The 17,006-nt window shown below is 40.3% G+C and overlaps 2 protein-coding genes across 2 annotated transcripts in view; both read left to right on the forward strand.

The window, feature by feature from the left end:
• The window catches only part of LOC135125337 (uncharacterized), a 151,784-nt gene extending 142,334 nt beyond the window's left edge, over positions 1-9,450 (forward strand). The window contains exons 4-7 of the mRNA XM_064050837.1: positions 3,391-7,554; positions 7,603-7,769; positions 7,825-8,039; positions 8,094-9,450. Of these exons, the coding sequence (XP_063906907.1) occupies positions 3,421-7,554; positions 7,603-7,769; positions 7,825-8,039; positions 8,094-8,515 (4,938 nt within the window). The 5' untranslated portion in view covers positions 3,391-3,420 and the 3' untranslated portion in view covers positions 8,516-9,450. The remainder of the gene's footprint in view (positions 1-3,390; positions 7,555-7,602; positions 7,770-7,824; positions 8,040-8,093) is intronic.
• Positions 9,451-9,881: 431 nt separating this feature from the next.
• The window catches only part of LOC135125339 (E3 ubiquitin-protein ligase RNF19A-like), a 33,008-nt gene continuing 25,883 nt past the window's right edge, over positions 9,882-17,006 (forward strand). Inside the window, exon 1 of the mRNA XM_064050839.1 lies at positions 9,882-10,112. The gene's annotated coding sequence lies outside the window, so the exon portion shown is untranslated. The remainder of the gene's footprint in view (positions 10,113-17,006) is intronic.

The raw sequence follows: 17,006 nt of genomic DNA on the forward strand, positions 1-17,006 counted from the left end.
ATCTTACCAAGTACTAGCCCCGCCCACCCGCCCCCTATTTTCTCAGAGGATTTACGTTATCAAGTACTAGCTCCGCCCACCCGCCCTTTACTTTCTCAGAGGGTAGTATTTGCTAAGATAAGTCTTATTTTGGCAAATTACATATCCTCAGAGTAAATAGGGGCAGGTGGGCGGGACTAGTGCTTGCTCAGTTAAGACTGATTTTGGCAAATGAAATACCCTCTAAGAAAAGAGAGGGTGGGTGGGCGGGGCTAGTACCTGGTAAGATAAAACTGATTTTGGCAAATCACATACCTTCTATGAAACGAGGGGGCGGGTGGGCGGGGCTAGTACTTGGTAAAATAAGACTGATTTTGGCAAATGCCATATCCTCTGAGAAAATAATAATTTCGCTGAGACTCTTTCCTGCACTCTTCAATCATTATAAAGCCGAGAAAAATTAATGTAGAACGCGAGCGCAGCAAGCACGTTCAGGTGGAATTAAAAAAGATATACATTGCTGTCTCCGAGAAGCTAAATTATTAAGAACAATTTTGTTGTTTAAAGATTGTTTGTGATCTGTGGGACTGAAACATTCTGAAAGTGCTCGCTACGCTCGCCTATTAGAAGTTGATTTGTTTTAGAATGATTTATCTCCATAGAGAAATCTCGAGAAAGATCATAATTACAACTTAAGTATCTTTAATGACCGTTCATTTGTAAATCATTTTATGATACTAAATTAATAATAAAAAAAAAATGGTTGAAAGCTGTTTCGACAGAACTTCCCTCGCACCTAAAGTACAGTCAAACATATTCAGCATTTTTAAGTTGAGTTTTTACTTTTGCAATTTAACACCTTTAATTTTCACAAGTTTCTACAAGATTAATTGACGCAAAATTAGTTTTATCGTAACAAATACTAGGCCCGCCCACAGCCCTCTATTTTCCCAGAGAATGTCATTTGCCGAAATAAATCTTATCTTAACAAATACTAGCACCGCCCACCCACCCGTTACTTTCTGAGGATCTGTCATTTGCCAAAATCAGTTTATCTTACCAAGTACTAGCCCCGCCCACCCGCCCCCTCTTTTCTCAGAGGATGTCATTTGCCAAAATAAGATTTACGTTAGTAAGTGCTAGCCCCGCCCACCCGCCCTTTATTTTCTCAGAGGGTAGTACTTGCTAAGATAAGTCTTATTTTGGAAAATTACGTATCTTCTGTGAAAATAGGGGCAGGTGGGCAGGGCTAGTGCTTGCTCAGATAAGACTGATTTTGGCAAATGAAATATTCTCTAAGGAAAGAGAGGGTGGGTGGGCGGGGCTAGTTCCTGGTAAGATAAAACTGATTTTGGCAAATCACATACCGTCTAAGAAACGAGAGGGCGGGTGGGTGGGGCTAGTCCTTAGTAAGATAAGACTGATTTTGGCAAATGCCATACCCTCTGAGAAAATAATAATTTCGCTGAGACTCTTTCCTGCACTATTCAATCATTATATAGCCGAGAAAAATTAATGTAGAACGCGAGCGCAGCGAGCACGTTCAGGTGTAATTAAAAAAATATATACATTGCAGTCTCCGAGAAGCTAAATTATTAAGAACAATTTTGTTGTTTAAAGATTGTTTGTGATCTGTGGGACTGAAACATTCTGAAAGTGCTCGCTACGCTCGCCTTTTAGAAGTTGGTTTGTTTTAGAATGATTTATCTCCATAGAGAAATCTCGAGAAAGATCATAATTACAACTTAAGTATCTTTAATGGCCGTTCATTTGTAAATCATTTTATTAACTAAATTTAACACCTTTAATTTATCAAGTTTTCACAAGATTAATTGAGGCAAAATCAGTTTTATCGTAACAAATACTAGGCCCGCCCACCCGCCCCCTACTTTCCTAGAGAATGTCATTTGCCGAAATAAATCTTATCTTAACAAGTACTAGCCCCGCCCACCCACCCGTTACTTCCTGAGGATCTGTCATTTGCCAAAATCAGTTTATCTTACCAAGTACTAGCCCCGCCCACCCGCCCCCTCTTTTCTCAGAGGATATGTCATTTGCGAAAATAAGACTTATGTTAGCAAGTGCTAGCCCCGCTTTATTTTCTCAGAGGATAGTATTTGCTAAGATAAGACTGATTTTGGTAGATGCCATACCTCTGAGAAAATAGAGGGTGGGTGGGCGGGGCTAGTACTTGCTAAGATAAGACTAATTTTGCTCCTATTCAACTTCTAAAAAAACTTAGACAGCTTCACGCATATTATTTCTGAATCACTTCTGTAATACTAAATTGTAAAAAAACGATTCGAATGCGAGCGCAGCGAGCACGTTCAGGTGTTATTAAAAATAATTCACCGCTGTCCCGGAGAAGCTAAATTATTAACAAAAACAATTATTAATTGTCTACCAAAAATAATCACTAGAGTTGGGAAGACCAGAACGTGCTCGCTGCGCTCGTCTTCCAGAGTGTGTTTTTTTTTTAAGTCTGGAGATTTATTCTTACAATAGAGCCCAAACAGTTTCGCAGAGACTCTTTTCTGCGCTCTTCAATGATAACGCCGAAAACAAAACAACTCAGAATGCGAGCGCCGCGAGCACGTTCGGGTGTAACTAAAAAAATATATAATTATTGGTGTCTCCGAGAAGCTAAATTATTAAGAACAATTCTGTTGTTTAGAGATTGTTTATAATTACAAATGTCTGTGGGAGTAAATTGTTAATAAGAGAATTTTGAAAATGTTTGTGGATTCCAAATTTTATTACTAGTTATTGTGATAATGAATGTGTCGTTTAGTTCTTAAACGTAGCTAAAGATCCAATTTAAAAATCAGTACAACTCCACCAAAATATGAGAAGGATTTTTTTACTATTTTTCTCAGACTCGCCAATTGATTTTTAAGAGCGACATCCGGTATATGAAAATCAATATCAAATAAACAAAATAAGCAAACTACTCCCTAAATACATCTATGTGATATCCACTATTCATGAACAGAGGGCAGTGTAAAACTTAACCTCAAACCTTACCGGAAGAAATTAACAATTTTAATTGCTAAGCTGTGCAGATGTGTTTTTCTGCACAATTTGGAAATTATACAACGAACTTCGTTGTTGTAATTTAATTTTTTGGGATATTATAGACAATGATGTCGGAATAAATGAGAGATGGACAATCCATAGAGTTTATAACCGTAGAGGGGATCATTCGAAAACGTTTAACACAAGATAGCCTAATTATCATCGTTGTTCTTCTGTCTACCAAGTACCTATACATTTTGCTCAAAAATCCACGTTAGTTAAAAAATTGATCGCCTTCTGGTTCCGTTTACCACTTTCCCAACGCAACTTAAATGCCACTTCAATACATACCTATTTCCTCGCCAGACCGAGTTTGACCCTCTCTCTTTGTTGCAGTTGGAATCAAGCAGGTGTAACCTGCAGGTCATGGATGTTACCTTCACAAACGTGTTGGAGGGGGCGCGTCAGTATTTCCAGGGCCTGCCCGCGGCGACGAGCTCCACGTCGGCGGGCCCCGCGTACTCGAATAACCCGTCTGAGGGCGGTCTGCACCGCGAGCCCGAGCACCAGCCCGAGCTGCCACCGTCGTCCGGCGCCTACTGGCCCCCGCAGGAGGCCAGCCGACCCCCCACGCGCGAGCAGACCCCCATCCAGAGGCCGCCGTCGCTCCAGTCGGACACCTCCCGCCCGCCGTCGCACTCCCAGTTGGCCAACCACTACCAGTACCAGGAGCAAGGCCAGTTCCAGTTCCCCCGGCCGCACTCGCGCGAAGCCCCCTCCAACCAGTACCAGCAGCAGTACCAACAGCGGGTGACCCCGCCCACGTCCCAGTACCACCAGTTACAAAATGTCGGCTACTACCAGCAGCAGCAGAAGTCGTACTACCAGATGCAGGGGAAGGTCGCCAACACGGGGTACAAGGCGCCGGCGAGTCAGGCGCAGGAGAACCCCTACTACAAGCACCTGTACACCTCGCACGCGCAGACCGGGGGACAAGTACAAGTACAATACGCCGCCCAGAAAGTGGAGGGGAAGCAAGAGGGGGTCAATCAGATGCAGGGGACGTCGCAAGGGGGGTACCGGGCGACGCACAACCTCCCCCCGATCGCGTCGCTAGCCCACATCAGTTACCATTCCAATCGGGGCGGCAGGGACTTGGTGCGCACTGCCGTCCCCAAAACGAAGACGGCCCCCACGAACTCCACGAGCCAAGCGGCGCCCAAGCCGGTCAGCGCTTCCACGACGCAACAGTACCACCAGTACCAACAATACGCGGCCAACCAGAGGCTTCCCATGAGTCAGAACTACCAGTACGGCACGACCACCACGCAAAACTACACGCAAGTCATCATGACCACTTCCAACTCCACGAGTTACGCGGCTCCAGTGCAGTCTTCCTCGCAGTACTACCAAAAAGCGCCGACCCAAAATAGCCAGAATAGTCACAACAGTCAGAATCAGAATAGTCAGAGTAGTCAGAGTAGTCAGAATGTGAATGGGAGAATCGCACCGGTGGTCAAGCAGAAGCGCGAATCCCCTCTAGACTTGTCGGTGAAGACTGTCCGGACTCCAGCGGACTCCACGCTGGATGATGAAGACCGCAAGTTCTACACGAATCGAACTGCGGTCAACTACCCCACGTACGACGTCTACGCGAACTCGTTCCAGAGGACGGCGGCGAATCGCCAACAGGTGCCGACGGCGACCGCCCCCAAAATGGACTTTCACCCGAATTTTAACGTAACCTCGCTGAATCAAACCATGAACTATAACAGACGGCCGGTGAGTGTGGCGGAGAAGCAGACGGCCAATACCCAGAGGGTTAACTACGGGAGTACGAATCGGTACCCGACGGTCTCGGTACCGACGGCCGCCCACGTCAATTCTTACATACAAGGGTCCCCGCAGAAGCGCGAGAACCTACCACGGGTGGACTTCTCGCCGCAGAAGTCCCTCAACATGTACCAGATGCCCGAGCAGAAGAAACGTCCCGCAGACACAGCACCATCCATCATCCCGAATAAAATGACCAAAGTAGACGTATGGAAGCAACGAATGGATCAACAAATCGAACAAAGAATCAATTCGTACCAGCAACAACAAGCGAAGAAGGCGCTGGTAAATGGGAACTATAGCACGCCGCAGCCGGTCGCACAAGAGCGACCCAAGGAGGTCTACAACGCATATCAAAACAGACAGTACCAACAATACCCGCAGTACCACAACCAAACCTACGTACCATCCGCAAGCGTCCACCAGTACCCGGGGTACCAATACCCCTCGCAACAACAACAACAACAACAACAACAACAGAACTATAACCTACCCCGAACAAACTCCAATTCGTCCATTGCCGCCCCCAGAAACAACATCGGCGGCGCTGATAAGCGCGTGCTCTCCTTGTTGCGCAACAGTCTAGAAATCAAAGGGGCCAAAGAAGCCCAGAAGAAGCTAGAACAAGAACAAATGAATCGGTCGTACGAAAAACACCCCTCCACTGACGTCACGGCTCCGTTGCAACCCAAACCCGGCTTTATTAACCGTCACAACGTGTCCCCTTTCACTCCCACCAATCTCCCCGACAACAACAACATGTACAAACTCCACATCCCCAAAGCTATCGACTCAGTTAACTTCGAATCGGAGTCCGGGAAACTCACGGAGAAGCTCGAGGACAGTCAAGCGATGATCAGCAACCACGTTAACCCCAACGGGGACTTGGACGGTCTGGCCGCTTTGGTAGCGGCTCGGATCCGCACCAAAGCCGAGTTGAAACAAGTCAGCGACAAAATCGAAGGCAACCCTCCCAAACTATGTAAAGAAAAACAAGCATTTCCACCCCGGAGACGACTCTTCAGTCGGAACGAGGAAGACGGAGGGTCGAACGTCCCTTTGCGGGACAAAACCGGGCTGAGGAGCTCATCCGAGACGTCGGTTTTTGATTTCCCGGATAGCGACTCCGAGGGGGAGATGCCTGTTTTGGAACGACAGACTCTGGAAGACATGAGGAGGGACAGGCGGAGTTCCACGAAACCCACCGAGGTTAAAATGGAGTCGCCACGATCCAGCAGTCCTGATGACGCCTTCACCCAAGCGTGCGACAGCTTCGTGGAGCAGCTGAAGAACGGAAGCGGCAAGAAGCGCGGACGGAGGAAAAAGCTGGAGCCCGACGTGTTGGCCAAGCTGGAAAGCGTAACCAAGGAGAGACCTATTGATGTAACTATTAAGACCGAAGCACCGGCTAAGAGTGAAGTCGAAGACGAAGACTCAGATGTGCCGTTGAGTACGTGCATGAAAGTGGAGAGTCCCGTCATGGTGACCAAACAACTAAGCGTGTCTTTGACGGATATCAGTCAGCTGAAGGTGAAGGAGGAGCGGGGTAGTTTGAAGGAAGTGTCGTTGACGGTACCGCGGCCCGCTCGCAAACCGGCCTTCGGAGACGGCTCCCACTTCTACCCCGGGTGGGAGGAGGAGGTCTACAAGTACAAGAAGAGTCTGAGGATGCCGGCGCCCCTCATCCACGTAACCCGACCGCCACAATACCACCGCCTATCCACCTCTTTACCCGACTTAGACCCTTGCCCTAACTCCCCCGTCGCCGACGACCACCCCAAAAACAAAACGAAGATCAAAAGCGAGAATATCGACAGCGACAATGAATCAAACCACAGTTTTAACATATTCAGTAAGCACAACTACGACTCTGAGGGTAGTTCGTCAATCAAAAGTCTCCCGAATACCACGAAGGAGAGCAACTCGATTCTGGATAGATTGTTGGAGCGGTACGGGGCGCGGAAGAAGCGGAAGCACAAACGAAAAGAAGACAGTCCGAAGGTGACCCCCAAGAACGACAAAGTCGAACTATTACCCACTCCGGGGTTCGAGCGCGAAGACACCGCCAAGAGCAACCCCGAGTTCCGGAAGAAGACCATCGAGAGTTTCAAGGAAGTCTTCTTGAAGAAGAGTCGCAAGCTGGTGAAACAGAAAGTCAGTATTAAGGAAGTCTTCGGAGAGGAGCGCCCGGCATCCGCGCCTCCCGTGACCTGTGTCAACAATATCAAAATCAAAGAAGAACCAGGGGACGAAATCACTCTGAGCACGCTAATCAAAAAAGAAGACGACAATAGCGACTTCGACACGCGACAAATGCTGAAGAATAAGTTGTTGAGTCGCGGGCGGAAGGAGAACCTTTTGAAGACGCTCGTGGATAAGAAAATCAAATCGGAGCTCCGCGATGACGACGACGACGACGACCCCGAGCAGGATAGTAAGTCGGAGACGCCGTCCATCGACGGAGACGAAGGAAGTCTATCAGGGAAGAAACGTAGCAAATTTAGAAACATAAGACGTAAATTTAGTTCAGGGTTTGACTACATACGTAAGAAGAAGAAGCAGAAGAAGGATCAAGACGACCCAAGTAAACCCAAAAAAGGTGGAAAGTTCACGTCGAAGAGCAACCCGGGGTCGGTTCAAGACATCCAGAAGGAGATCAAAGGCTGGGTTTTGAACAAAGGGATCGGGGAGACCATCTTGCATCGAGCGGCCCGACTGGGATACACGGTAGGTGCGAAAATCGATCACAAATTTCGACTAAGTCGGACGTTTCAGGACATTACGGCTTACTGTCTGGAGAAGATGGAGTGCTCGCCCTCCCCTAAAGACAACGCCGGGTACACACCCTTACACGAAGCCAGTACTAAAGGCAACTTGGCTATAGCGAAGATGCTCCTCATGTATGGAGCCAACGTGAGCGAGTCAGCCCGAGGCGGCATCAGGTAAACCTACATTTCGGTATTCTCGTGACTGCTTACACCTGCGTTGGTTTTACAGACCTCTGCACGAAGCAGTCGAGAACGGCTACGTCGAGATCGTGCGCTTGTTGCTGTCGTACGGCGCCGACCCCATGCTGGCCACCTACTCGGGGAACACCCCGCTGTCACTCTGCGCCGACGACACCACCACCAAGCTTCTCCAAAACCACATTAACGACGTCGAGGGTCAGCCGGGGTCGCCGTGGCAGTTCGCAGGACCCGCTTCCTGCTTCGGTAAGTCCGATTCGAGCTATTACAGTCGCCCCCGTTCACCGTTTTTCGTTACAGATTTGCAAGAAACGGGCTTCGACGTACTGGAGGACGATCCCACGGCCGATCCACTCTCCGAAGAAGAGGACCTGGAGTTCGAGGTGTCGGAAAGCGTGCTGCCGAATCTGTACACCCTCCGGGGGGAGGCGCAGAGCGACAGGTGGATTCTGTTGCAGGATTTGTCGAGTATGCTGAAGATTAAGTCGAGGGACGCGTTGTTGAGGCAGATATGTCCGACGACGAGTAGTTCGAGTGTGAGTCATAAGAGTGTGTTGAGGGAACTGAAGATGTCGGACTTTTTGGAGCAAGCGCACTGCTGCCAGTTCTTGAATATCGGTGAAAAGATTAATACGCGTGCTTCGAAGATCGCCTTGGTTAAGTATACGGACAAAGTGAGGGAACTGTTGAATGTTGAAAAAGTAACGATTTCGGTTAGGTGACCTACGGAGGAAGACACCTAAATCTTTTCCGTGATATTGTATTGTTTGTGATTAAAGAAATACCTGTTTTTGATTATTTTTTTTGTGTAATATTTTGGTGCTTTCTAGCATTAATGACTTAATTTTTCTTGATAGGAAATAAACGAGTTCTTTATTATTGAGTATATTAATGTTTTTTTAGTTATCGTATTTATTGTATAGAAAGAATTTTAATTGAATTAGTGAATAGGTTACCAGCTTTTTTAGATAATTTTACAACTTATAGGCTATGGACATATGTTTTTTTCAATAAATCATCGTAATGAGAGTGTGCAATTCCTTTTGTATTTGTCAAGTAACTAGCTTTGGATGTGTGATCTTGTAAAATAAATAAATTTGTATACTAGAAAATTATTTTATACAAAAAAATGATACTCACAGTAAATAAGTATTGTAAGATAATCGTTATCGTTGAGCTCAGGGAGATGTACTCTCTTTCAGGAGTACCTACTAATTAAAAAATCTACTGTGTAATTATGAATATTTGTATAAATGTATACTCATCTAGGAAAACAACAGGTTTCAAAAATGTACATATTTTCTCGACATCTTCATGTATTTTTGTTATATAAGGTGATAGCTTTCATTTTTTCTATGTAATAGATGATGTTATGTCATGTGACTTATATGTGTGCTTGCTTTTCCAAAGCAACTCCACTTGTTTGGCTTATAATAACTGGGTAGTTGTACTGTACAGTAAAGAGTTATCTGTGATGCGCATCAGTGGCAAAGTGCAATGCTTTTTTTGCAGATGTATTAAAACATATTGTGATTTTGCCAATTTGTCCTATCCGTGTGAATTTAGAAAGTATTTTAATTTATAAATCTTTTTTCACATTTTTTATGTTTTTTGTTCTATATAAAACATGTGAAATATTAATAAACCATATATCGAACAGCGGCATTCTTCCAAACCCACCCGACCACAAACAAACCCGAAACGTTCAAATTTGGCGCGCCTACGTCACGCACAACTGTCATTGCTTTGCGACATCACCGCGTATAGCACCGAGTGACTCACCCTGTATATACAGCCAGCGCGAAATTGGCGAAAGCCACAAACACTCTGTAGATCGCTAAAAGCACCACAATAATTAATTTCAGTCCTGAAACGTCAATTCGAAAAATTTGTCGCGTAGATGGCGCCACTGGGTACAGCAATCTGTAACACCAACACGTCATTTTCGTCGCTTTTTCCGGATTAAAAAATAACTAAAGACTGCATAGAGTCGGTTATTTGCGTTAATTTAGCGTTTCGGGGTTGAATTAGTCGATTTTTGGCTTAAATCGCCCGTCGGGGTAGATGGCGCCACTTGTCGATCCCCGATTTGGGTTGGCAACCGTGTGACGTAATGGCTGCGGAAGATGGTTTTTTAACGTCAATTTAGTTAAAGTTCATTGTAGTGTTTTCATCTCGCATTAGTTAAGTTTCCGAGTAATTTCCCACACTTAGCACCCATCACAATGTTGTGACCGCATTTTGCCGCCCATATGGTAGTTTCGAGTGTTTTTTTGTGAACAGCTGTCCCACTGGGACTACCCTAACAGAACTGCTAATGTGAGTATTTATAGAATATTTTGGCGATTCCGCCTAGTTTTAGGCTTGTTTGGGTCGCCGCACCCCGAATTGCGTCACTTTGGGCGGTTTTGGCCAGTTTTAGGGGGCTTGTCTCGGGGCTGTCGCCCCTCGACCCCGGAAGCAATCACCGCCATTTACACAAAAACTATCGATTGGACTGGAGGTCAATTGCTTCATCTAAATACAGAGTGATTTAAGGTCACCCAAACTTCCGTCTTTGCAGCAGATGTTTTGTGTACCCGAATTTATCTAACCCGTTTGGAATTGTGTATCGTGATGTTCTAGATTCCACAATAAATGCGCAAGTGGACTTTCACTGATTTGTGATTGGGGTGCTTTGTGTACCCGACTTTCTTCGGATTGAAATTGCGCTATCATGAATTATGCACAAACACAAACACGTGTGGAAGGAGATCATGGACGCGGTCCTTCAGCTGGGTAAAAATAAACCCTGATAATACCGATACGATGACGCAACCATCATTTACATACATACATCTGGCCCCAATCGGGGCCTAATTACCAATTAGCCGGGATCGCGAAAAGCTGCCCGAACGACGCTTGTTCGTAGCATTCCAATTAACGGTGTCACTTTCTAGCGACTGAATTTGGTTATTATGCGCTAATTGCTTCTATTAATTTTAACGAGGGCACGATGCATTGTCGAAATCGTGATTATTTCAGAGAAATTGGGAGTCGGAGCAGCTGATTAGAGGAAATCGCGCGCTTGTTATCTGGTCGACAATGAGAAAGGATGTGGATTAGTGAGGATTTGCCTTGATCAGATCTGATAATGGGAGGTTTAAGGCTAGATAAATTGTTTCGCGAGCGGGGCGACCTATCTGTGAACCCAAACACGATAATGACGTTTTTCGATGAGTAAACAATGATTCCGTGCGAAGGTCGCGTACGATCGACGAGTTTTTCATAAACGGATTTTCGGGTTTGAAAAAAGTCGTTAATTCTAAGCAAACACGCGGACGTCACGGAAAAGTTTCGAATGTTTGTTTGTTTGTCCTCAACGGATTTGTTTTTGGATAAGAGGTTGGTCCACTAGGAAGTAATTAATGGGGAATTAGTAGGCAAGAAGGAAACGGTTTTGTTGGTCAAGTTTGAACGTTGTGTTCATTCGGGGCTTGATATTTTTGTTTAGGTTATAGTCGGACCTTCCTCGGGCGACTCTTGACATACTTATTTCTGCTACAAAAGTTGAAAATCAGCGATGTTTGATATATAGTAAAGAAGGAACGTATTGTGTTGCCAACATATTTTTACTTCCCGAGCGTAAGCAAAGGAAGTATTGTAATCGAGTCCGTCGGCCGACTCTCTACTTTTACGTTTTCTCGATCTTTCATGACCCCTAGAAGACGAAGAAATAGGTCTCCCATTTCCGTCTGTCTGTCCGTCTGTCCGTCTGTCCGTCTGTCCGTCTGTCCGTCTGTCCGTCTGTTGTCACGGATTTTTATTAGACAGATAATCTCCGAAAGTACTCGACCGATTGTTGTGAAATTTTGTACTTATATTAAGAATATCATGTAGATGGTAAAACGCTAACCAAAATTTGTCTAATCATCCCCACCACTAATGCGATGACGTCAATTCAAAATTGTACATAGTAAATGGGTTTTCAATTGTATAAAATAACATAGTCCTACACATGTAGTTTACAACTCCGAATCGACTTTTCACCCGAAACGTCCAGATTTTTGGAAAAAAAATCAAAATTATAAAACAACATTTTGAAATTTAATTTTTAATCTGCTAACCAGAATGCTTTGAAATGTTGCAGATGTTTTAAGGCTATGAAGAGCATCATAAATCTTTAGTCAAAAAATATTTGCTTACCCCCTCCAAAAACTTGATGACGTCAGCTCAAAAGTTTGTGGAATAAATCATATCTAAAATGTACAAAATATGATGAGTCTGTACTTGTGATCTATCACTCCATTAATATTTTTTGGATTTGCATATACAGGGTGACTCAAAAAAATTAATGAATGCGTAAATATATTTTATTGATTTAATCAGGAACTACAAAACCGAATGCTCTGAAATCTTGCAGATGTTTTAAGGTCATAAAGAGCATAATAAATGTTTAGTCAAAATATATTTGCTTATCCCCTCCAAAAACTTGATGACGTCAGCTCGAAAGTTTGCCGAATAAATCATATCTAAAATGTACAAAATATGATGAGCCTGTACTTGTCATTTATCACTCCATTCATATTTTTTGGATTTGCATATACAGAGTGACTCAAAAAAATTAATGAATGCGTAAATTTATTTTATTGATTTAATCAGGAACTACAAAACCGAATGCTTTGAAATCTTGCAGATGTTTTAAGGTTATAAAGAGCATAATAAATTTTTAGTCAAAATATATTTGGTTATCTTCTACAAAAAACTGATGACGTCAGCTCAAAAGTTTTCCGAATAAATCATATCTAAAATGTACAAAATATGATGAGTCTGTACTTGTGATTTATCATTCCATTCATATTTTTGGATTTGCATATGCAGGGTGACTCAAAAAAATTAATGAAGGCGTGAATTTATTTTATCGATTTAATCAGGAATTACAAAACCGAATGCTTTGAAATCTTGGGAATATTTTAAAGTTATTATAAGCATGGTAAACTTTTGTTCAAAATGTATTTGTTCATCCCTCCTAAAAAAATTGATGACGTCACCCTTAAATTTTGCTGAATAAATCCTATCTAAAATGCAAAAAATATGATGAGTTTGTACTTGTGATTTATCATTCCATTCATATTTTTTAGATTTTCTTAAGAGGTGGTTCAAAAAAATTAAAGAAGTCAATTTATTTTATTGATTAAATTAAAGGCAACACTTATTATTAGTATTACACCCCAACCAACCCAATTTGGTAGACACAAAATTTGTTAAAGGAAAAACTCGGTTGAAACATAAGGGTAGCACGCTTATTTACATCGACTTTAACATTACAGACCTGCATTTGTTTTATGCGTTCACTTGATTCCGCGAATGTGAAATAGACATGTTTATAATCAACCAATTGTGAATTTCACCGTCAAGAATTAAAATAAAACCCAATGTTTTATATAATAAGCGGAAGTCGAAGCAATAAAACCGACGGTCGTTTTGTTTACAGTTTCTGTGTTTGGCTCTCACGTATGCTGTTACGCCTGTCATCTTAAATTAAGAATGTTTATACATACACGATTTTCAGTTGCCTCTGATACGTAGGTATACGTGAGTAAATTGTTTCGTTATTTTATTGATTATTACAAATCAATATTCAAACGACCCAATTCATTTTCCCGAAAATTTGAGAATATAATAATTTTATTCTTAGTATTACACTACATCTATCCCAACTGATATACGTGTCCTTGCAAAAATGTTGATGACGTCATCGCAATTTTTTTTTAAATTCCCACTACAAAAATGTAATGAGAAAAAAAACACAATAGGCATGCAGTCGTCAAGTTTCCGACAGCGAGGGAAGTACTGTCTAAACTCTTTAGACCAATTTTTTTTTTTATTAAATTGCAACGCTTGCTAGACGATTCGATCACATAACATATTAAGCTAATTTTTAATTTAACTTACTATGACACTCTGTATGATAATGTGCTCGCTGCGTTCACTCCCCAAACCAATTTCGTTTACCTAATTTACCTTCATGGAAATATCTATGGACACGTTTTTCAGTACAGTGAAACCTAAACGTGCTCGCTGCGCCCGCTGTATTTATGGGCGTAGAATTTACACATAAGTCGTTCAAAAAGTTGATAGTAATTAATGATAATTAATGGCCAAAAAAAGGAAATGATTTTAGTCCAGTTTAAATTTTGTGTTAATTCTGAGCTTGATGTTTTATCCAGAAATCGAAATATCGAAAAATCGTGGAATCGGAAAAACGAGAAATTGAAAAATCGGGGATTTAAAAAATCGTTACATCGAGAAGTCAAAAAAATCGAAATTCAAAAATCAAGAAACAAAAATCGAAAAAATGAGAAATTGAAAAATAAAAAAATTGAGAAATCGAAAATTTGAAAAATCGTTATATCGAGAAGTCGAAAAATTAAAAACAAACATGGAAAAAACGAGAAATTGAAGAATCGAAATATTGACAAATCCGAAAGTTGAAAAATGCAGAAATCGGGAAATCGAAACAGATCCAAAAATGGAGAAATTGAAAAATCGAGAAATGAAGAAAACATTGAGAAAAATCAAAGAATTGAAAAATTCGGAAATCAGGAAATCGAAAAATGGAAAATTCGAAAGGCTGGGAGATCGAAAGAGATCCAATCAAATTGTGGAAAAAATGTGAAATCGAAGTTCAAAAATCAAAAAACAAAAAGCGAGAAATTGAAATACCAAAAAATTGAGAATGTCGAAAAAATGTGAAATCAAAAAACATCGAAACATTGAGAAATTGAACAGTCTAAAAAATGAAAACTGCAAAAATCGAAAAATTCTGAAATCGGGAAATCGAAAGATATCCAAAAATGCGGAAATTGAAAAATTTAGAAATCAAAAAGTTGAAAAATCGAAAAACCGAGAAATTAAAACATTGAGAAATTAAAAACCCTGAAAATTGAAAACCACCAAGAATAAAAAAATTGAGAAATCGAAAATTTGAAAAATTGTTATATCGAGAAGTCAAAAAATCGAGACATTGAAAAATCGAAAAAATCGAAATATCGAAAAATTGTGAAATTGAAAAGTCGAAAACTTAAGACAGCGAATTTGAAAAGTTGAAATCGAAAAAACGAGAAATTGAAGAATCGAAACATTGAGAAACTGAAAAATCGAAAAATGAAAAAAAATATTGAGAAATTAAAAAATCAAAAAATTGAAAAATTCAGAAATCGGGAAATTGATAAAACGAGATGTCGAAAAAATGTGAAATCGAAGTTCAAAAATCAAAAAACAAAAAGCGAGAAACTGAAAAACCAAAAAATTGAGAAATCGAAAAAATCGGAATGTCGAAAAAATGTAAAATCAAAAAACATCGAAACATTGAGAAATTGAAACTTCTAAAAAATGAAAACTGCAAAAATCGAAAAATTCTGAAATCGGGAAATCGAAAGATATCCAAAAATGCGGAAATTGAAAAATTTAGAAATCAAAAAGTTGAAAAATCGAAAAACCGAGAAATTAAAACATTGAGAAATTAAAAACCCTGAAAATTGAAAACCACCAAGAATAAAAAAATTGAGAAATCGAAAATTTGAAAAATTGTTATATCGAGAAGTCAAAAAATCGAAAAAATCGAAATATCGAAAAATTGTGAAATTGAGAAGTCGAAAACTTAAGACAGCGAATTTGAAAAGTTGAAATCGAAACAACGAGAAATTGAAGAATCGAAACATTGAGAAACTGAAAAATCGAAAAATGAAAAAAACATTGAGAAATTAAAAAATCAAAAAATTGAGAAATTCAGAAATCAGGAAATTGATAAAACGAGATGTCGAAAAAATGTGAAGTCGAAGTTCAAAAATCAAAAAACAAAAAGCGAGAAATTGAAATACCAAAAAATTGAGAAATCGGAAAAATCAGAATGTCGAAAAAATGTGAAATCAAAAAACATCGAAACACTGAGAAATTGAAAAGTCTAAAAAATGAAAACCACCAAGAATCAAAAAATTGAGAAATCGAAAATTTGAAAAATTGTTATATCGAGAAGTCAAAAAATCGAGACATTGAAAAACCGAAAAAATCGAAATATCGAAAAATTGTGAAATTGAAAAGTCGAAAACTTAAGAAAGCAAATTTGAAAAGTTGAAATCGAAAAATGAAAAAACATTGAGAAATTTAAAAATCAAAAAATTGAGAAATGCAGAAATCAGGAAATTGATAAAACGAGATGTCGAAAAAATGTGAAATCGAAGTTCAAAAATCAAGAAACAAAAAGCGAGAAATTGAAATACCAAAAAATTGAGAAATCGGAAAAATCAGAATGTCGAAAAAATGTGAAATCAAAAAACATCCAAACACTGAGAAATTGAAAAGTCTAAAAAATGAAAATTCCCAAAAACCGAAAAATTCTGAAATCGGGAAATCGAAAGATCTCCAAAAATGGGGAAATTGAAAAATTTAGAAATCGAAAAATTGAAAAATCGAAAAACCGAGAAATTAAAACATTGAGAAATTAAAAACCCTAAAAATTGAAAACCACCAAGAATAAAAAAAATTGAGAAAACGAAAATTTGAAAAATTGTTATATCGAGAAGTCAAAAAATCGAGACATTGAAAAATCGAAAAAATCGAAATATCGAAAAATTGTGAAATTGAAAAGTCGAAAACTTAAGAAAGCGAATTTGAAAAGTTGAAATCGAAAAAACGAGAAATTGAAGAATCGAAACATTGAGAAACTGAAAAATCGAGAAATAAAAAAAATGTTGAGAAATTAAAAAATCAAAAAATTGAAAAATTCAGAAATCGGGAAATTGATAAAACGAGATGTCGAAAAATTGTGAATTGAAGTTCAAAAAACAAAAATCTTATAAACGATAAATTGAAACGTCAAAAAATGAGAAATCGGAAAAGTCGGAATGTGAAATCGAAAAACCGAAATATAGAAACATTGAGAAATCGAAAAATTAAAAAATTAGAAATCCAAAAGTCGGAAAATCGAAAGAGATCAAAAATGGGGAAATTAAAAACTTTAAAATTGAAAAACCTAAAACCCGAAGAATAAAAAAATTGGGAAATCGAAAATTTGAAAAATCGTTATATCGAGAAGTCGAAAAATTGTGAATTTGAAAAGTCGAAAACTTGAGAAAGCGAATTTGAAGTTGAAAAATCAAAAACAAAAATCGAAAAAACGGGAAATTGAGAAACTGACAAATAGAGAAATGAAAAAACATTAAAAAAAGATTA

This window comes from Zophobas morio, unplaced genomic scaffold (assembly GCF_036711695.1).
Source record: "Zophobas morio isolate AGI-343-1 ecotype UQ-CSIRO unplaced genomic scaffold, CSIRO_AGI_Zmor_V1 ptg000008l, whole genome shotgun sequence".
NCBI lineage: Eukaryota > Metazoa > Arthropoda > Insecta > Coleoptera > Tenebrionidae > Zophobas > Zophobas morio.